General features: G+C 37.7%; 1 protein-coding gene across 8 annotated transcripts in view; it reads right to left on the reverse strand.

Annotated features, from left to right (window-relative positions):
* Positions 1-23,243, reverse strand: part of LOC106880682 (protein numb-like) — a 182,233-nt gene extending 158,990 nt beyond the window's left edge. For all 8 annotated transcript variants that reach the window (XM_089341181.1, XM_089341177.1, XM_089341173.1 and 5 more), the window contains exon 1: positions 23,152-23,243. In XM_089341181.1, coding sequence (XP_089197307.1) covers positions 23,152-23,228 — 77 coding nt within the window. In that variant the 5' untranslated portion in view covers positions 23,229-23,243. The remainder of the gene's footprint in view (positions 1-23,151) is intronic.
* Positions 23,244-23,707: the final 464 nt, after the last annotated feature.

The raw sequence follows: 23,707 nt of genomic DNA on the forward strand, positions 1-23,707 counted from the left end.
TTTGGCAAAAGAGACCAACAGAACAAGTAACAGGCTTAAGAAATAAGCACTGGAATCAATCTGTTCAACCAAAACCCTTCAAGTGCCCCAGCATGGCCGCAGTCCAATGACTTGAAACAAGTAAAAGATGGCATCGTGCTCATAAGTCAAACATCTGGGTTACATCTGGGTTAGGGGGGGGGGGCTGCCAAAGAACCCCCAGATTCTGAATTGAACCTCTTACTTACAGAGGCTGCAACTGCACCCGTAGTCACGACAAACAACTGAAGAAGCCCAAGCTGAAAAATTCTATGTTTTTCGCGCAGATATAGTACGGAGAAGCGAAGGGGAGAGGGAAACCAGGCAGACACACGGACAGACAGAAAGGCAGGAACGATGACGTCAATACTGCTCGAGCAACAAAGGAAGCCAGATACATGATGAGCTATTTAGACTATTAGAATATTCAACAGAAATGAACAATGATGGAAAGATCAGGGTAGAATAACAAAAAAAAAGGGAGTGGAGAGGAGAATAGGGAGTACAGAAAACGCGTAGCAGTAAAATGGCTTTAAGACTTCATATAAAATTTTATAGCCTATAACGTGCGCATGTGTGTTTGTGGATGTTTACGTGCATGCATGTCGGTCTATGTACGCGTGCGTGTTGCTAGGTGTTTGTGTATATATGTTTTGGATCTGCGGGGACAAACAGACACTCTCAATGTGATTCATTAATGTAAATATTATCCCAGGTCTTAGTCCCTTCCATAAACTACCGCCATCTTGACATCTAAATATTTGTATATAATAAGGATTGTATATTTGTGTGTATGTGTGCATGTGAAGGTACATACATATGTATGCATTAGAAAAAGCATGCGTATGCAAATGTGTATGTGAAGGTATATATATATTTATGTATGCAAATGTGTGCGCGTGTGTATATATATATATATACATACACATATACATATCTATAATCATTTGTATATATATGTATATATTTGTACATATGTAAATATATATATACATACATGTACATATGTATATATTTGTATATATGTACATACAAATTCATATAAACATGTACATGCATTATATATATATATATATACACACACACACACACATGTATACATGTCCAAATATATACACATATACGTAATATACACACATATACAGACACACACACAGTTCAGTATATATATACATGTATGTTGCTGTTGTGTTGATAGACCTGTTTCCTCTCCTATAAAATCCATCAGAAGTGTTAGTGATGCAACTCTTACCAAAACTGCAATTATTTCAAGCAGATGTTGTCCGACTTTCTCTCTCTTTCTCTCTCTCTCTCTCTCTCTCTCTCCCTCTGACCAGCACCTGACCCCCCCCACCCACCCACCTCGCCCACCACCCCTCACTCCCTTCCCTCTATTGCTTTCTTAAAACTACACCAAATGTTCTCGTTAACAATCTCTGTTACACACCTCAGATAAGTTAAAAAAGGGGGAAAAAAAAGAAAAAACAAAAAGAAGCTACTCCGACACATGGTGCGGGGTACATTGTCTGCTGCCAGCTACTGCACCAAACCACCATCAGGTCAACAGCACCATTTGGAAATAAGCACACATACATGCGTATGTACACAGATACATACAACCATAAACAAACACATACATGCATACATGTATACATAAATAACTACAAGGGGATGGGTTGTAAGGTGTAGGGTATGCACAACACACACATTAATAGACAAACAACAAGGAGAGGCAGATTGATTGATAGATAGGTGTACACACACATACACAGACGTGTGCATGCATGTGTGTATGTATGTATGTGTGTATATATATATATGTATGTATGTGTGTGTATATATATATATATATATATATATATATATATATATATCGATGTGAGAAAGAAAGAGAGAACATTATGATTGTGAATCTCAGCATTCTCTCTACAGAAAAACTGAAGAAGGGTGTGTAGGGAACTAATGCAGGGCAGTCTCACACACACACACACACACACACAGGGCAAACATTTAACCCTTTAGCACTCAGATTACTCTCTCAAATATAATGCTTATTTATTCACATAGTCTTGAATCAATCATGCATTCTCTCATGGTTTTGAGATTTCAATGGTGAGATTGTTGATTTTCAAATGACATTGTAGGGTAGGTGTGAGAGGCCAAATCTGGTCAGCTTGAACACAAAAACAGAGAGAACATTTGGGGCAGTTTAGCATTCAGATGGCTCTGTCAAATATCATGCTTATTGGTTCACACTGTTTTGGATTAATCATGAATTATCTCAGTTTTGAGATTTCAATGGTGTGATTGCTTATTTTCAGAATGACATTGTAGGGTAGATGTGAGCAGGTAGGTGTCAGTTTGAACTTAAAAATAGGTAGAATATTCGGGCCAGATGTGGTTGATTTAAATGCTAAAGGGTTCAACATTACAGAAATCAAGAAGAATCACAAGAGCTTACAAAAAGTATACATGAGATTACATACATGTATGTGTATATGTTTGAGAGAGTCTGAGTGTGTGTGTGTGCATGTATGTGTGTATGTACATAAAGGTACACACACACACACAGTAGACTTCGTCTCTGGTTTCCATTAACAGAAATTCACCCTCAAAGCTTTGCTCAATCCATGAATAGTGTAAAAGACATGCAGTGGAACTGAACCAGAAACCATGTCATTGTGAAGTCGATCCCTTGACCACACACAGCCATGCATGCACACATATACATATACATACACGTATACGCACACACACATGTATGTAGAGATATGGTGTGCTATGTGTATGCGTGTATATATGTATATGTCCACATACATTCATGCATTATATTGTTGTTATTATGAAAAAGTATTGTAAGTCCAAAACGTTGCTTTTTCAGAAAACGAATAGTTTCCCCATTCCATAGCAAAACTGTTGTACTACACTTTGACAATTTTTGACATCTTGGCATCTGAAGCAGCTGGAAATACGATAGTTTGACCAAAAGAACTGGCTATTGCAAGCAAAGATAAATATTGAAAAACACACATTTGGCCAAATTTGGACATACGACAGTTTAACATAATAGCAACGATATGTGCATGAGTGTGTGTATATGTACATATACATATGCAGAGACAAACGCTTGTAACTGAAATCTATCCTGTCACAATGTCACCCTGAATCTCCTTCAGGATTATATTAAGGGTACATGTGTATATGAGGAAAATACACTCGCGCGTGCACACACACACACACTCATGGGTGTGCGCGTGTGTGTATTTATATACCCCCACCTCACAACCCCACAAAGCATCAAAGCTCTAATCTTTATGAAACAACTGTTAATAAACAATTCTTTAAATGAGATGCTTGCTACACTAATCTATACACACACACACACACACACACACACACACACACATATATATATATATATATATATATATACACACACATTTATATATATACATATACACACACATAAGCATATAAATATATATATATATATATATATATATATATATATATACACACACACACAAACATATACATACATATAGATATACACACTCATAAACATATATATATATATATATATATATATATATATATACACACACATGTATATACATATATATATATATATATATATATATATATATATATATATATATATATAACAATATATTATAAATTAACTACCAACAAAAATAATTGGTAAGCTAAATAATTGAAGAAGATAAATATGTTCTTTTGAATTTATACGTTTTTGCGTCGTAACTCCTTTATTATTATTAATATTTATATATATATATATACACACACAAACATATATAAACATACATGCATAAACATATATATATATATATATATATATACACACATAAATATATAATCACACATATACACGCACACACACACACACAAATACATATATACACACCATAAAGTATGTATCTATTTATTTAGTCAGCTCTAAAAATAAATAAAAAAAAAAAGACACAAAACACTGATTATAGTTATTGGTCTTCTATTTATTTAGTAACAAAGTGCATGGGTGGGGTGGGGGGAGTGTATAAAAGACGAGCAACAAATAATTTAATTCAAACTTCTTATCTATATCTAGTTGAAATAAAGCATAGCTATCAAACACACACACACACACACACACACACACACACACACACACACACACACACGTGCACGTGATTATAGTATGTGTGCACACAGGAATATAGAGAAGAGATACAATGCATGCACTCACTCTCAGCAGCATATGTAGACTATATATATATATATATCTATATCTATATATATATATATATACACACACTCATAGACTCACTCAAGGCATTAGCACAACACACAGAGAAACTAGATATACATAAACAACAAAAAAACAATAGGCAATATACACAGAGAGGAAAGACAGAGAGTATATGTAGAGAAACAGTAAACATACAAACAATATATATATACAAAGAGAAACAATATACACACATGCAAACAATAGACAATATACACTCACAAAAACAAATATACAAGCACACAACAGACAATATTATACACACAGATGCAATATACAGAGAAAAGCAATATAAACACAAAGAAACAGTACACACACACACATACATACATACACACAAATAAACAATAGAAAACATTATACATACACACACAAAAACTATGCACATTATACACACATATATACAAACAATATCTACATAAAGAAGAGAAAAAAAAACTGTTGCTAGTATATTTCGTGTTCTACAATTATGTATAAAATAGAAAAATCTACTTTGGATCTAGAATCCACTCACTGCCAAGTTCTTCCACCATCATCATTATTATTATTATTATTATTATTATTATTAACTACCAGTAAAACACTGGAGTCGATGTAATCAACTAGCCCCCCCCCCCCCCCGCCACGTCAATTTCTGACCTTGTGCAACAACCATGGACAAAAAAAAGGAATTACAGCCTTAAGGGACACCTCTGGTGATCCTATGTGTACTTCAATCACAGTTGATCTGAGGCTAAACAGCCAACACCAAGAGCTGCAGAAGCAACAGTAGAAGCCTCAACCATCAAACAAACAATTGAACATTATTGCCGCAAGTCCTAAATCTCACAGGGCTGGTTATTCGGTTACCATGGCACATAGGTGACCGAGGTGACAACACTGCCCTTGAACAGGACGCCAGGTCGTTGCTGGGTCACGCATTAACAGCTGAGTGGACTGGATTGACGTGAAATGAAGTGTTTTGCTCAAGAATACAATGCACCACCTTGTCTGGGGATTGAAACTGTGATCTTGCGACTGTTGAGTGCACCACCCTAACCTTCAGTAACCCATCTTCCTTATTATCGTCATTTAGCATCCGTTTTCCATGCTGGCATGAGTTGGACAGTTGAAATGAAGACTGGTTAAGCTGGTCAGCTGCACAAGGTTCCCGTCTGATTTGGCATGGTTTCTACAACTGCAAGACCTTCCTAATGCCCACCACTCCAAGAGTGTAGCGAGTGCTTTCTACGTGCCACCGGCACGAGGGCCAGTTATATGACACTGGCATTGGCCACAACTACATTCTCACTTGGCTTGACAGATCTTCTCAAACGCAGTGTCTTGCCAAAGGTTTTGGTCACTTGTCACAGCCTCCGTGAGGCCCAATGGTCAAAGGGTGCTTCTTATGTACCAGTCGTGCCATGACTACAATTTCACTTGGCTTGACAATGGAAATATTCAAAGCCATCCACCTCTCCACTGTCCACTTTCGCACCTAGGTTAATTAGTAGCAGGACAACCTGAGATGTGGTTAGCATCATTTAACCCTAGGCCAAGCCTGATGTCCAGCAGACCTATCTATGTTCAAAGGCACTCCATTATGACCACCTTGACTTTGTGGAGGTATACGGAATGAAATCATTTAATGTGTCCTCTTATTTAAAACAGATCACAATTTGAAGGAAACTTGGCTACTATTTCAAGCAGGTCACATGACTGCATACACACTTGCTTTCATACTCAAGCGAACAGGTAAAAATTCAAGCAAGGTAAATTGACGATAATGAAATTATGTAACCATGGTAACGGAGACTGACCTCTCTATATAGTTCGACACATTTTTCCACATAAGCGAGGGGCCAGGAGATTATCGAATGTCAGGTTGTTCAATTTACTCAGACCCAGGTATGGGGAAGGGTATGGACGGAGAGGGGGCAGGGTGGGTGTTTGAGATAGACAGACGAGAGTTACTAATTAGTCTTTGACTAATGAGTAAGTTTGGTCTGTTTATCTGCAGGACTTTTGTCTAAACTGCCTGATTCAATTTAGATAAGAATGATGAGGGCTATTATGATGCTGATGATGTTGGCTGTGGTGGAAATGGGGATGGTGGTGGTGGTAGTGGTGGTGGTGGTGGTGGTGGTGGCGGTGATGATTATGATAAAGATGGTGTCTTGACAATGATGGTAGTGATGGTTGTGATGAAAATAATGATGATGGTAGTGATGATTGCGATGATGATGATTATGGTGGTGGTGGTGGTGGTGGTGGTGGTGGTGATGACAACACTGATAATGGTGGTGGTGGTGGTGGTGGTGGTGATGAAGAAGACAACAGTGGTGATGCTGATGGTAATGAAAGTGATGATGACGACGATGACAAGGATAGCAATATATGCTGATAATCAGTTGGCCGTAAAAAAAATTTCCTAAGTTTTTTCTTTTTTTGCCCTACCCCCCCCCATCCCACCTTGTGTGTCTCTTTTTTCAATAACATTCACAATAAATAAGCAGACCCACCACCACCACCACCACCACCACCACAATTAGTGCTGGGGGGGGGCATGGGATAGTTGGTAAAGCAACAATGATGATTACAATGAAGATGGTGGTCTTCACAATCATGATGGTGGCAGTGGTGGTGATGACAATGGTGGTGGTGGTGGCAGTGATGACGATGGTGATGGTGGCAGTGATGACAATGGTGGTGGTGGCAGTGATGACAATGGTGGTGGTGGCAGTGATGACGATGTTGGTGGTGGCAGTGATGATGATGGTGGTGGTGGCAGTGATGACGATGGTGGTGGTGGCAGTGATGACGATGGTGGTGGTGGCAGTGATGACGATGGTGGTGACGATGACGATGGTGGTGGTGGCGGTGATGACGATGTTGGTGGTGGTGGTGATGACGATGGTGGTGAAGTCCAGGTAAAAGTAATAAAAATACATAAAAAAAAAATCATTGAAATAATTGTGTAAATGTCTGAGAATATGTTGTTGTTGTTGTTGTTAATTAGGTTGTAATTTTTTACAGACAGTCATTAATCTTATCTTTAACCCTTCAGCATTCAAATTACTCTGTCAAATGTAACGCTTATTCATTAAAATCGTTAATTAATCATGCATTAGCTCATAGCTTTGAAATAATGCATGATGTCATTGTTTATTTTTAGAGTGACATTGTAGGGCAGGTGTGAGAGGTTGGATTCGGCCAGTTCAAATGCCAACCATCATCAGGTGGTGTCTTACTTAAGGACGTGTACCCAGACCATGGCTTGAACTAGAACTCTCTTTCCCATTTACTTGTTTCTGTCATAAGACTGTGGCCATGCTGGGGCACCACCCTAAAAGATTTTAGTTTGACAAAAGAGACTGGTAGAATAAATATTCTACCAGTCTCTTTTGCCAAACTGTTAAGTTATGCGTGACATAAACAAACCAACACCAGTTGTCAAGCAGGAAGTGTGTGTGTGTGGGGGGGGGCAGATACACACACACACACACACAACAGGATTCTTCCAGCTCCTATCTACCAAACCCACTTATAAAGGGCTACTGTGCAAGACGCTTGTTTAAGGTGCCATATAGTGGGACTGAACCCAAAACCATGTGGTTACGAAACAAACTTTTTACCTTACAGCCGTGTGTGCACCTGTATTTCTAAATTAAATGTTAATTGTTGTCTGTAGTGATTGTGTTGTTGATATCATATATATATACATATATATATATATATATATATATATATCAAAAAGATGTGTTATAATACTATTCCACAGCCATACCAACAATCCAACATACCTCCATCATCAGCTGCCCCTCGTGTATCACTATGGTTTCGACACCTGGACAGTACCGTTCAATCCGGCAGTGTCAACAGCACTAAAATAAGTGTTGCTTGGGAACATAATCATAGGCGTGGCTGAGTGGTAAGAAGCTTGCTTCCCAACCACATGGTTCCAGGTTCAGTCCCACTGCATGGCACCTTGGGCCAGAAGAAGACACTTGCCCCAAGGTGTAATGCAGTAGGACTGAACCAAGAACCATGACGTTGAGAAGCCTGCACCTATAACTGATTTTAAACTATTTTCACTTTAAATTCTTTTAAAGTAAAAAAAAATAATAAATTTTAATTGTAAAAAAAGGTAAAAAAAAAAATCTTTCAACACTGCCGTTATTAGTGTGTGAGTGTGTATGTATTTGGAGAGAGACAGAGAGGGGGGGGATATCATGAGGGTTACAGATAATGAGGAGTGATTAAAGAGTCAAGGGATGTGTTAAAAAGGGTAGACAAGTTCACGTTGAAACCTGATAACATCAGAACAAACACATCGCAGCTGTTCCCTTTTTTACTTAGGAATGAAAGAAAAATTTCTCAACTTTAGAATCAGAACAATTTCGCAAACAGCAAAATGACCGAGTGTGTGCATGCGTTTGTGTGTGAAGTTGGTGAAGGATGTGTGTGCAAGTGTGAACGTGGTGTAGGATGTGTGCGCATGTGTGTCTGTGACGATGGTGTAGCATGTTTGTGCGTGCGTATGTAGAGATGACAATTATCTAGAGCGCATGATCTAATAGTTATAGCACACACATTTCAAGATAGTTATCATGCACACTTTATATACACACACATAAGTACCACTTTACTATCAGTCATTCCAGGATGAAAGAACTGGGTTTTCCTCTGGATGTTAAGCAGCATTGAGCTCAGTTTTTACATGGATTGGGTAACCATTTGGGAAAGCTAAGGTTGACTCTATGCACGACTTTTAGAGAGGGGCAGGAAAGAGCACCCAGCTGTAAAATGATGTCAATAAGACTTACAAACTCATGCCAGCATAGATAAAGACAGACATCAAAACAAGGATAGATATATGTATGTATGTATGTGTGCATGATTTTCTGTCCTGTAGGACATCCCATAACTCCCTACTTTTCAGCAAGCAAGCTTGGGGGAATACCAGTTTAGTCACTGATGACCTGATCATGTAACAGGTTGTATTGGGTTACATGTTACCAATAGCACTTGAGAACAATTTGACACAACAGAAACTTGTTGAAGGACAGAAACACTTAAGAAACACTTAACACACACACACACACACATATATGTATGTATGTATGTATGTATGTATGTATGTATGTATGTATGTATATCTTCTTAGCAGATATGCACCAGGATGTAGAGATACTTAGGTTGGTGTCCAAGGTTGCTGTAAATCCACTGGAAAAGAGAGACCCCTAGTCCTTGTCAAGGTATCCCACTAGGAGAAGGTTAATTCATATATAAAGCCTGCAGCTCTACTGAGCTGGATATCTTATACTTTGCTTGTCTCTGGGCCTCTTGGTGTAGCTAGCGAGAGTTGTCAGTGATGGTCATGCTTGTCTAACGAGTAAACAGCCACCAATGTATGTATGTATGTATGTAATGAAAATCAAGAAGCATCTATATGGCTGAATAAAGAAATGGCTGTTTAAAATATGAATGAATGAATCCTTCTACGAGGCCTCAGATAAAACCACCACCTCTCGTCTCACACTGCAGTTGCAGGTTCTAGCAATGTCTCCATATATTCCGAATTCAATTCCCACCAGGGTCAACTGAGATATTTCATCCTTTCGAGATTGATGAAATAGGCATTCCCCTAGAATTGGGATTGAACCATGTTATCACCACAGTCCAAGGACTGATAACCCACAGGTGACAGAATCATCAAAACAGATTATGGCGACAAAGGTGGTGGTGATGACAACAACAGTGGTGGTGGCAGCTGCAGGGATGATGATGATGATGATGATGAAGGTAGGAAATGATGATGATGATAATGATCACAATGATAGTGGTGGTGGTGATGAAGTAAATTATGATAACAGAGGTGGTGATGATGATAATGGAGATAGCAGTAATTAGGCTGTGATTGGCAGTGACTATTATGATGATGAAGATGACAATTATGATAGTAGTAGTAGTAGTAGTAGTGGTGATGATGATGATGGTGATAAAATTAGTAGTGGTGGTGATGATGAAGATGATGATTGTGGTGGTGATGGTGTTGATGGTGTGTTATGTTTTGATGCTAACCCTTTTCTATGTCAATAAACAAATGTCTGCTTACCAACATATACAAAAAAAAAAAAAATCAAAAGCGACAACAGAGAAACAAAGAGAAAGAAAAGCAAAAGAAAGAAACCATGTGTAACAAGGGAAATAATTGTTATAACATTAATATCAAACTGTCCTGAATTAAAAATGGCTTATTTCCCCTGCAAGCAAAGTCGTTATAGCTTTAATAATGAAAATAATAATGATGATGATGATGATAGCATGCACTTTTCCCTTTCTTTCCTTCTAATCATTATGTAAAAATTCATTAACAGTTTTAATTATAAACTCTTTTGTTTCATATCTGACGACAAATTTAGAAAACAAAAGAGGAGGAACAAAAAAAAAAAAGACATTGTTTTCTTAAATGAATATTTTTGTACTAAAATTAAATACTATTTTTAAACAATGCCTACCAACTAAAAAAAAAAAATCATCTTTAACCCTTCCTCTCTTTTTTTTTTTTTTTTGTGAGGTGGGCCTGGGGTCGGGTGGGATGGCGGATGGTCTTTCTTGTGAAAACAGACCAAGAATAAATTATTTATTTAAATTTTTTTCAAAAAAACCAATTTTATTTGTCTTTGGTCAGTTATAATGTTTGTTTAACAAACAAAACAAAATACAAAACACACAAAGAAAAAATAAACTTCTGAAAATTACTTTTTTTTTTTTTTCTTTTTTAATTATTTTGATAACAGATATTAACAACTATAAATTGATGGTGTCGGTCATGGTGCCGATCATGGCTGTAAGCAATATCATTATCTTTGAATATCAAGCATCGAATGAAACACGAGCTAGACTGATGCTTCCACTAACCACTGAACAATTCTGTCACCTTACCTCAATGTATGATTAGACGAAGTCCACCTGAAACCGTGTAATTATTGAGGTGAAAAGATTCATGGTTGAGCACCCTCCTAACCTCAGCACACTGGGGACAGACAGCGACAGCGGGAGGTGTTGGTGGGGGAGCACAGGTGGATGAAATATATACAAAGAATGTTGACTTCTAAGTATACTCATCGATATTTAGCAGTTCAAACCACATCAAGGTCAACCTTACCTTTCACCCCCTCCAGGGTCACCGTCGTTATGTATCATAAACCTGCTGCATACTGATAACACTATAACGAATGTCTTCCTCATTAAGTGCAAGTTTTCCACCTGCCTTGCCATTCTTGTCCAACCAACTTACGATATTGACCATCCATTGCATTCTTTACCAGCATCTTCATCTACTACACTCCATTCTACCTTCCGTGGTAACATTTTCCCAGACCTCTACTTCTCCAAATATGGCCATAATAGATGACCTTTTATTTATTTTCAGCAGTTGTCGCCTTTCACCTGCTCGTTGTAACACAGATTCGTTTGTCTGATGGACCTTGTAAGACACTTGTAATATTCTCTTATACATTCACCTTAGAGATAATATATTTCGAAATCTCTCAGAGAGATTTATGCAGTAGCAGCACGATAAAGTGATAGCATGTTGTCAACTTAGTGTGACAGTCCCATAACAGTAGCATTCTTTCCTTTCATGGGAGCGTCACATTAAGTTGACAACATGCTGTCACTTTATCCTGCTGCTACTGTATAAATCTCTTTGAGAGATTTAGAAATATATTATTTCTAATTTGAAAAATCAGTGAATGTATTTCACTTGAAATATATATGTTTACAAAGACGGAAGGCATCGGCAGCTACCAAGCCACTTTTTTTGTTGTTTTTAAAGATGTCTAAGCGGAATTCTTGTGCAAAGCCACCATCATTGGGTGGTTCTCTTTTACTTGGAGCACCGCCTTTAGTCGAGCAAATCGACCCCAAGATGGGGCTATCGTATAGAAACAATCTGTGCGGTGAGCCCGAAATATTACAACAAAATGACGGAAACTTCGGAATTACCAAACGGAGAAAGGTTGGAAATAGTGTTGGAGGGGAGACACCCAAAGTGTTGCGAATGTGGTGAAGGAGGGCACTTGAGAAGGAAATGCCCTGAGTTCAAATTCTGCCAAGGTCAACTTTGCCTTTCATTCTTTCAGGGTCGATAAACTAAGTACTAGTTATGCACTGGGGTTGAAGTAATCGACTATTCCCCCTTCCCTAAATTTCAGGCCTTGTGCCTATTGTAGAAAGAATTATTATTAATACTGTTGTTGTTGTTGTTGTGCTTATAGTAGAAAGGATTTTTATTATTTGAATGAAAGGTAAAGTTGAATAAAGCCTGGACAGCAATGTAGGGGAAATGTAAAAAGAGTTTTTGATAGGCATCAAAGAACGCTCCTTGGTCTATGCGAGTTTGATGCAAAGGCGTAGGAATCAGAGAATGGTATGTGGTTGCAGTGGTATTTGAATATATTAATCAAGCTAAGAAGTCAAGAGAAAAACAGGAAGCCCAATGTTGAGAGGAGGAGGAGGATGATGATGATGATGAGGAGGAGGAGGAGGAAAGAGTATAAACTATTTGCAGTTGCAATATCAAGTAAACATTTGCTGAAGTTACGTGAAGACTTATGAGTTCTGCGGGTTCCATTATTACTAAGTACAATAAATTTATGGTAAATGTAGATCAGAATATGGATGTGAAAACATTAGCTGTTAGCAGGTTGTTGGTTGGAAAATGTTATGTAGTCAGTAACACGAGAGGGGGGAGGGAGGATGGGGAGGGAGGATGGGGAGGGAAGGAGGGGAGGGGGGGAAGAATGTGTTGATATGTTTACGATACAGGTAAGCACAAACTTCAGACAGGTAAACAGATGTGTATGACTTTGAGCTGAAGAACACCTGAAGGAATTTATTTGCAGAGGTTCCCTTGAAGGAAATACGGAAAGAACGACGACAAATGCTGAAGCTGTAATAAAAGAAACCTGCATTAAAAAAATGTTACAATGCAATAATACGTTGCTAGGAAACTCATCCATCATAATATTTATCTCGTTTTCTTTCGTGGTAATTGCTCCACCTGGGTGACTCAACGTTTTCGTTACCATATTTTCGTTGAAATACACACTGCCTGTGACTCTATTTAAGTTTTAAAACAAAGAACGGCTCAGTAAAATATTAAGGCAGCGTTTGGAACATAAATTACCATGGAATTTCAATGGAAGATTTCAATGTGGGTAACTTTGAAGGATGAAGATTTTATTATAAAAATCAAGGGCAAAATTAGGAGGTATGGAATCAAAAAGGTTAAATAGCTCAATGTAAGACAATCTCTCTCATACACAAAGCCAACACAAGCATTTATTATATAAGTCTATTACATCATTAGACACAATTTTATCTGTACTCTACACACACATCTTGCGGATGGGTGTAGACAGTTGCATAGAGAAGTGCCAGTCACTTGAAGTGGATGGAACTTGTGGAAGAGGGAGACCCAGGAAGACATGGGACGAGGTACTGAAGGCCGGTCTCAGGACACTGAGCCTTACAAAGGTGATGACCTAGGACTGACATATCTGGTGTATTGCTGTACCTAAGGAGACTTGTCCACCACAGCAGAATTGCTACATAAAAAGCACCCAGTACACTCTGTGGAGTGGTTGGCATTAGGAAGGGCATCCAGCTGTAGAAACCATGTCAGAACAGATAATGGAGCCAGGTGCAGTCCCTGCCCTTACCAGCTCCAGTCAAACTGTCCAACCCATGCCAGCATGGAAAACAGACATTACACGATGGTGATGATGATCATGATATATATATATATATATATATATATATATATATATATATATATATATCTAAAAGCCCCTTCTGTCCTAAATTATCTTTCACCCTTTTATTGTGGAAATTAGATACATCCACTCAAAACTTAATCACCATTAACTGCAGAAAGTAGTTTTATACACCAATCTATTTTTTTTTGTTGAGGAATGTCGTGTTTGAAACTTCTTTCTGTTGAGATTTGTCGAGTTCACTGAGCCAACGTGACTTGCAGCAAATACCAATTCCAATTTTTTTGGTAGATATCAACATTATTACTGGAAAAACCATGAAATCTAATTTCACAGTTAAATGGATTGAATTAAATTCTATAACTTCTCTGGATAAACCAAAGCACAACGCAAAAAAATAAGGCAGCACAACCCAATGAAGTCACACAACGTGCTAGAAATAGTACCTCATTCTCCTTTTAATTACACCTTACACTCTTAAAGAAGAGAATAAGTGTGAGAAAATAGAGTAAAGATAGAGTAATGGTGGCTTGAACATTTTCGATTTAACCATTTTGCATTCAGATTTTTCTATCAAATATAATACTTATTTATTCACTTTGTTTTGAATAAATTAAACATTACCTTGTAGCTTTGAGGTTTTGATGAGGTGAACATTTATTTTTTTAGAGTGACATAGTAGAGCAGGTGTGAGCGACCAGATCTGGCTAGTTTGAACATAAAACAAGTAGAATAGTTTGGCCGGATATGGCCGGTTTGAATGCTAAAGGGTTCAAGATAGACAGACCAGGACTATGCAAAGAAAGCAACAACTACTTCAATGACCAGAGCAGGTCATTGTTCCCCCGCCGCCCCTCAGTTTTCTTCCCGTCTTCACCCAACAGTCTCTTAACCTTTCTTTAATGCATACAAAATCCAGATTCTGATCACAAATTAATTAGTCAGGTCACTTCATTTGTTTCCAGGAGAAACACAGTATTATTATTATTATTAGTCTGACAGAGAAATGTGTTTGAACAAATAAAACACAAATAATATTCTTAGGAAAACAAACTAAAATCAAAATTAAATTTTTTCCATTAGATTTTTACAAGGAAAAATTTCCATTTATTTCATTTGGTTTCATTAATTTTAAAAGATTTTTTTTCTTTTCTTCCCCTTTTATTTTTTTTGACACAAGAAGACCAATAAACCTGCATAAGGATGAGAGGCAAATTTGTGAAACATTTCATATTATTTTAATAGGTGTAAGCATGGTAGCGTGCTAAGAAGTTTGTTTCTCAACCACATGGCTCCAGGTTCAATTCCACTGACACCTTAGACAAATTTCTTCCACTATAGCCCTGGGCTGACCAAAGTCTTGTGAGTGGATTTGGTAGGTGGTACCTTGAAAGAAGCACATCGTATATATACATACATACATACATACGTATGCATGTGTATACATGAATGTGTGTACATTTGTGTTTGTCTCCCAACACTGCTTGACAACCAGTCTTGGCTTACTTTTGTCCATGTAACTTGGCAGTTAAGCAAAAGCAACTGATAGAATAAATAACAGAGTTGTGGTCAATTTTTTGACTAAAACCTGCAAGGAAATGCTCCAGCATGGCTATGTTCTAAATAAAAACTGGCACTCTGTTGGTTATGATGGTGAATGTTCCAGCCTGCTCGTGAAAGTAACAGGCAAGTGGCTCAGCCCTACACAGATTGTGACAAGGCTGGTCCCTTTTCAAATTACAGGTACCACTCGTTTTTGCCAGCTGAGTGGACTGGTGCAACATGAAATAAAGCGTCTTGCTGAAGGAGACAAAGCACTGCTGGGAATTGAACTCCCAGCCTCACAATTAGCTCTGAGTTGAATACCCAAACCACAAAACCTTTGAAACAAGTTATAGATAAAGGATAAAAGATATAAAACACAATAAAAAAATAAAAAACAAAAAAGAAAAATAATTTGAAAATGGAAAAATATAATGCTTTAATGTTACATTAAAATTAGTCAGATTAATTTCCATTGTGGTTCGTTAATTTTGATCTTTAGGTGATTATCTTTCATAAAAGGTTCACACAACATGCAAAGATGGAAGCGGCAAATATTGGTTACAGCCTAAAAGCTATCTAAAAATAGAATTTGTATCATAAACCACAGCGCAGATTGTGACACACATACGAAGAACTGTCAACTTTGATAGAATCGCTGCGTTGTGTAACGTCTTGTTTATATATGCGTGAATATAATTCATTGTAATTCTGTATATGGCATTACCAAAAGTTTAGAATTTCTCCATTAGCTTTCTTTTGTAGGAGGAACTATTGAGAAAGTCATCGATCTGACGACCTTAACATTGAAACTATGGTGAACGAAAGTCTTGCAGTTTAACATATCATGGAAAATTGATCCCTTATACTCTTGTCTCTTCCCGTCCCCATGTTGTTAGATACAGTAATCAGGATCACCTCAGCAATCAATTCTAACAGGTTATTCCTTTCACCGGAAGGGACTAACTTTAAAAAAAAAAATACAAAAACTGAGTGTGGTTACACAGAACACCACAGAAATAAAATTGAAAATAAAACAAGGAAGACCACACACGAGACAAGAGTTTTATAAAGACTTCTGATGATATTTCCTTAATACCAGGATGACACAGAAACCAAAAAGGCTTAACATAAAAACATACCCCCTCCTCCTACACGAGCACTTCATTTCTCTTAATTTTTCTCTTCCTTTCTGTTTATTTAATTAATTGCTTTTATATATCTATCTATATATCGTCATTGTTTAATGTCCACCTTCTATGCTGTCATGGGTGGGACAGTTTGATAGGAACCGGCCAGGCAGAAGCCTGCACCAGACTTCTGTGACTGTTTTGGCAGGATTTCTACAGCTGGATGCTCTTCCTACCACCCAGCAGATACATACGCACAAGTTTCTTTTAGTTTCCCTCTAACAAATCTACTGACAAGGCTTTTGTCGGCCCAGGTCTATCGTAGAAGATACCTGCTCGAGGTAAACAAATAAATATTGCAATGGCAATATTAATTACTTCAAGTTAATTAACATACCAAAAAAAAAAAAAGCGACAGAAACATTGACATTTCACCCACTTCAATAGCAAACCCACCTGAGGTTAGCCCCAGTCCTTTCATGCAAACCAGTCAGCTACAAAATGCTCCTATTTAAATCTAAACCAACCATCATCGTTTTCGTTATGCTCCAAACATCAGCTTAAACATACGAGAATTCATTTTGACTAAACACGCTCCAAATTCTTGATTATATAACCGAATTAATTGAAACACATGGATAGTGTATTTCATTAGAAATGCAAGCGTGAAAGAGTTAATCATGCATATACGAACACATCTATGAATTTTAGCAATTTCAAAAAATCTCAAACAATATATATATATGTGTGTGTATGCACACACACGTATATGTTTACAGAAAATATTGAATTTTACAGAAAATTCAATATTATTTATCTTTACAAAGATGGACCTGAATATTATATATGTATATTACTATCTTGCAGAGAATATATATAAAAAAAAATGAACAAAACAAAACAAAAATAAAAGCAAAAAGCAACCCTTCCTTCTTCCTTTCTTCGTTTTTATTCCATTATCTGTTATAGATCCTTTTAGCTCAGGTGAAAAAAAAAAAAAAAAAACATTGGTGAAATATGTTGCTGGAGTTGGGATAAATCTTTGATATTTCCTGAATAGAATTACTTGCAGCTTTTACAGAATTACTTCTTTACGTCTTCTTCATTCCATTTTTTTTATTTATATGTTTGTTTATTTGGCAGAAATTTATGCTTTCGTGTTGTCAAGGAATCTCACTTTACAACACAAGTCTTGCTGGGTATTTCTTACCTTCAACTTATCAACAACTGCTTTCAATCGTTACTATCATCACCACTTAATGCCTGTTTCCTGGGAGCTGTGACTGTGTGGTAAGAAGTTTGCTTTCCAACCACATAGTTCCAGGTTCAATCCCACTGTGTGGCACCTCAGGCAAGTGTTTTCGATTACAGCACCAGGCTGACTAAAGTGGATTGAAGTGAATTCAGCAAACAAAACCTGGAAGCAGCCTGTTATGTATGTGTGTGTGTGTGTGCGTACTTTTGCATGTATGTGCGTGTGTTACTGTCTCATTGCCTCCACATCGTGTGATAGTTGTAAACGAGTGTCACCACCACGCAAGTGGTGTCCATTTGCAATCTTCCATAAAAACATGTCCAGTCATGGGGGAATATTACCCAACTTTGAAACAGGTGAGGGCTGGCAACAAGAAGCACACACTCACTCACACACTCACACACACAGATAACCAGGTCGTTCAATTTTTTCTCAACTGACCAATAGACCAATTGAGTAAACCTATCAGTCATGTACCTATAATGACTACTGGAAACAGCTGTAAGCCATATTTGCTCTAATAAAGGAAACTATATATATATATATATATATATATATATATATGCATACACATTGCCTCTACATACTTATACACCCTCTGCATATCTACATACTCTTCACCTATCTATATACACAGTTTCCACTCATTTTGATGTTCTCCACTCACTCACACTCTTTCATCTTACACTCACACTCCACACACATCTCTCTGCCTGTCTCTCTCTTCCCATTGTTCTTACACTCTCCCTCCCTCTCTCTCTCTCTCTCTCTCTCTCTCTCTCACTTCTTCACTTTGTCACTCCTCCCCCCCCCCCCATCAATTTCAAACTAATTCTCTTCCTTCCTGTAATGCTATCAACTTCATTTAAGTTGTCAAATGCTGCATATGTCCATGCAGCCTGCTATAAAAACCCCTTCCTCTTCATATATCTATCTCTGTTATTATCCCCACCTCTTCATATATATATATATGTGTGTGTGTATGCTAGAAAGCCCTTCTTCCTAACGCACTCCTAGACCCATATTTCCTGTACAGCCTTCCATCCACTGACATTATCACCCCCCCCCCCCCGTATTTTACATTTTGCCACGCTTACACATCACAACAGAACTACATGTTGAAGCACGAGGTGGTGGCACGTGTGACACTTAACACACTGACACACATCTGTCTCCTGTTTGTCAAGCTAAACACTAATGCATGCTTGTATTCATTTGCATATGCACACACACACACACACACACACACATACATACACACACATACATACACATGCAAACACACACACACACACACACACACACACGCACACACACGCAAACACACACAAGCGTGCCAGAAACCAATACATGGTAACAGACGAGACGGTGAAACTTTTTACACAGTCACTTCACTTGCTAGATATAGAAGCTAAATCAGCCTTAGTTCACACCCTACCAACTTGAAAAAGGAAGGGTACATTGGATAGCACAGTCCTTGGATTTACACCAATATAGGAAATACAGGTGTGTTGGCTCAGGCTGGAATGTCTTTGGTTATAGAACTGTTTGGTTAGGCCAGACCCAGGGCTAAATAGCTTCTACTTCAGCTGCTAATGCTAAATACTATAGCCACCAGAGCTTCAGTGTGGTCTAATGGTTTGCTAGAAGTAGCAGGTGAATGTCATTCAAATCCCACCATATCATCTTAAAAAAGGAAAGACACAATGAGTAATGTAGTCCAAGATATACCATGTCTGAAAAACAATGTGATGGTTGCTGCCAAATTTCCTTCGATTCTAGCTCTGTTTGATCCCGATTGACTTTGGAGCTAAACATTTTTCCGTAGCCCAGGAATATACCTGTTTGTGTATCCACGCAGGCAGGTTTAACACATCCAGGCTGAAATCAGCTTCACCTTTCACTCGACCCGTCAGATACTGCAGTTGACTAACACTCTTTCCCAAAATTGCTGGCTTTGTGCCAAAATCTGAAACTATTAATCTTGTTGTTGTTGTTGTCGAAGGTGGTGAGCTGGCAGAATTGGTAGCATACTGGACAAAAATGCTTAGCAGCATTTCATCTGTTTTTAGGATTCTGAGTTCAAATTCCACCAAAGGTTGACTTTGAGTTACATCCTTTCGTGGGTCAATGAAAGAAACACTAGTTGAGCACTGGGGTCAATGTAATCAAGTAGCCCCCACCTCACCCCTTATCCAAATTTCAGGCCTTGTGCCTATAGTAGAAAGGGTTATAATTGTTGTTGTTGTTATTGGCAGAACCATTAGCCTAGTGGGATCTCTTCCAGCTCTTTAAGTTTTGAGCTCTGCACTTGCTTGAGGAGTGCCAAGCAGCAGGATTGAACTCAAAGCCTTACAATTACAAAGCAAACCTGTTAACCATTTAACCACACAGCCACAAAGGCATCAAATACTTGTGTATTCTCCACCCCACAAATCCTTAAAACCATAACGTCACCTTCCATATTTTTGACACCATTGATGCTTCTTCTGTACGACTGTTCTCGATAATCTAATCTGTCGTCGGTCGTGTATCGTTATGAATATCTATACAATGATTAATAGTTATTTATGTAGACATCGTCCGAACACACCTCTCTCTCTCTCTCTCTCTGACAGCTTAGAGCTTATTCAACAACACAAAAAATTTCCTTAGAAATAAAATAAAACATGTACGAAGGGTATACAGCAGTCTACACACACACACACACACACACACGTATATACATACATGTGTGTGTGTGTGTGTGCAAATATATAGATATCTATGCATATCTATGTACATATGTGTATATATTGTATTCATATGTATATATATATATATCTATATCTGTATGTGTACATATATATATATATATATATATGTAAGTATGTATATATGTGTTTATGTATATGTGTGTGTGTGTGTGTGTTTATGTATATACATATTTTCTACGCACACACATTTATATATTTGTATGTTTGTATGCATATAATCCTCTAAGTAATGTTAGAAAATGTAAACATAGCTGATTAAACGTCTAAATAAAATGTCTTGTAAACATACACCTATTGCTTATCTAAGCTGAAATCCTCTCAAACTTACATCTCCAAGAAGATCTCTGATACCACATTTATATCACAACATATTCATGCTACATCACAAACATTGACACCAGGCAGTAGTAGTACATCGTTCCGGCTTCATACAAGCTCTTAATAGAATGCAGTTTAACTGAAGGTAATGTCGGCTTCTTATAAGCTCTAACAGAATATAGTTTAACTGAAGGCATTGAATACTACAAGGAAAAAAAAACTCTCTCTCAGATCATGTCCTGTTATCTTTTAAGAATGTTCTACAATGTAGCCTCTGCTATATTATTATATAGATGGGTTGTTCAATGGTTGCACTGTCTTTGATCGTAAGTTTGCCAAAACCAGGCCAGACTCAGGGTTCACTGATGACTGTAACCGTACAGTAAGAAGATCGAAGACAGAAATTTTGAGACAAGATTTTTGAAATTTCATATTTTGCGAATTTTATCGACAGAGATGCAGGCATGGCTGTGTGGCAAAGGAGCTTGTTTCCCAACTATGTGATCTTGGGTTCAGTCTCGCTGTGAGGCATCTTGGGCAAGTACCTTCTACTATAGCCCCATAGTAAAAGGCACCCACAACACTCTCAGAGTGGTTGACATTAAGAAGGGCAACCAGCTGTAGAAACCTTGCCAAAGCAGATTGCAGTTTAGTGCAGCCTACAGGCTTGCCAGTCCTCAATCAAACCATCTAACCCATGCCAGCATGGAAAACAGATTTTAAACAACGATGATGATGATACATATATATATATATATATATATATATATATATATATATATATATACACACACACACACAAATAAATACAATGCTAGCTCAAGGGAGAGAGGAAGAGGGGAAGGAATGTGTTAAGAGTATTCTATGATTGCTGAAAGTCAAAGAGGTGTTAAGCAGTTAACAGCACTGGTGTTGATGGTTTCATTCACCTCTGTGCACATATATGCATGTGAAGTATACATAAAAACAACCAGGTGAACAATTGCAATAGGATTTCCCCCCCCCCCCTTCTTAGGAATTTACCAAGAGACCACATCCACCAATTCCACCGTTCTCAATGTTCACATTTTATTTCCCTAACAATTAATATACATTGCATGCGTAAAATGGACGTCTGTCTTCTCCAGTTTCATCCTATTAACACCAGAATTTAAATCATCTTCTCCGGTTGCTTTCGATTAATCTTTTAGGCCAACTTCAAGCTGCAGCTAAAAAACAACAAAAATCTTCCTCATAATTTGGGGCCACCTTTGGCCCAAGTTTCACACTGTAAGAATGGGCGGAGGCTGATCAGGGAAGTGATAAACTACTTCAACTAGAAAACATTAGCTGTACTAATCAGATACTAGACATTTGATAATAGTCTATTTGCTATCCACCAACCATCATTGCTGCTGTTATAATTATTATTATTATTATTATTATTATTATTATTATATAAGGTAGTGAGCAGGCAGAATCATTAGCATGCTCAGTGAAATGCTTAATGGTATTTCGCTTGTTGTTAGGTTCTGAGTTCAAATTCTGCTGAGGTTGACTTTGCCTTTTATCCTAACAGGGCTGATAAATTAAGTACCAGTGAAGCACTGGAGTTGATGTAATCGACTAGTCCCCTCCCCCAAAATTTCAGGCCTTGTACCTATAGCAGAAAGGATTATTATTATTATTATTATTATTATTATTATTATTATATAAGGTGGTGAACCAGCAGAATTGCTAGCATGTTGGGTGAAATGCCTAGCAGCATTTCATCCGTCTTTACATCCTGAATTGAAATTCTGTCGAGATCAACTTTACTTTTCATCCTTTCAAAGTCAATAAAGTAAGTACCTGCTAAGTACTGGGGTTGTTGTAATCGACTTATCCCCTCCCTGAACTTGCTGGCCTTGTGTCAAAATTTGAAATCGTTATTGTTATATTGAACAGCTAACAACTGTCATCAGATGTCCATAAAGCATCTCAAAAGCAAACTCCTGTAATTGGGCCACAGCTGTTAATTAAATACTAGTATCAACAATACCTGCTGTTGAAAATTTAGCACTGAAGTTTTTACAGAATGTAGTCAAAAGGTACCCACCTTAACCCTCTTGGAACACCCAGGCTGATTGGTTGGCCCAAGTGATACAAGTTGAAGGGACTCTGAGGATAATCCATGAAACAGATACTGTGATTGGTTGGTTTTGAAATGTAATAGCCAATCAGAGATCATCTTTCAAAACGTCTTTTGGTGGGGTGGCTGTTGTTTCTACCATATTTAAATGATCATGTAGGGGTTCACTAGTCGTTTTGTTGGTGGTATTCGTAACACAGTGCCAGCCTGGACTAAATGACTAATTATATCACAAGACTAATTAGCCAGTTGATCAAGTGAGATTGTCTATCGTGTGTCAGCAACTATCATATTCCGCTATGTTTTTTTCAATAATGCTCTAATTGTCCACCTGATAAGCTACAAGCATTCATTCACCTCACAAACTGCTTAGTAATTTCACAACAGCAATGTAGCATTTACTTTTAAATCTGGCATGTTGGGACACCATGCAAACATCATCGCACGCTTGTAGGTCACCTGAATAATTAAAACCACCAACCCACCCAAAGCAAACCAATTTATATTACAACATATGATAAGG

Source organism: Octopus bimaculoides, chromosome 24 (assembly GCF_046866305.1).
Source record: "Octopus bimaculoides isolate indiv1 chromosome 24, ASM4686630v1, whole genome shotgun sequence".
In the NCBI taxonomy this organism is placed as follows: domain Eukaryota; kingdom Metazoa; phylum Mollusca; class Cephalopoda; order Octopoda; family Octopodidae; genus Octopus; species Octopus bimaculoides.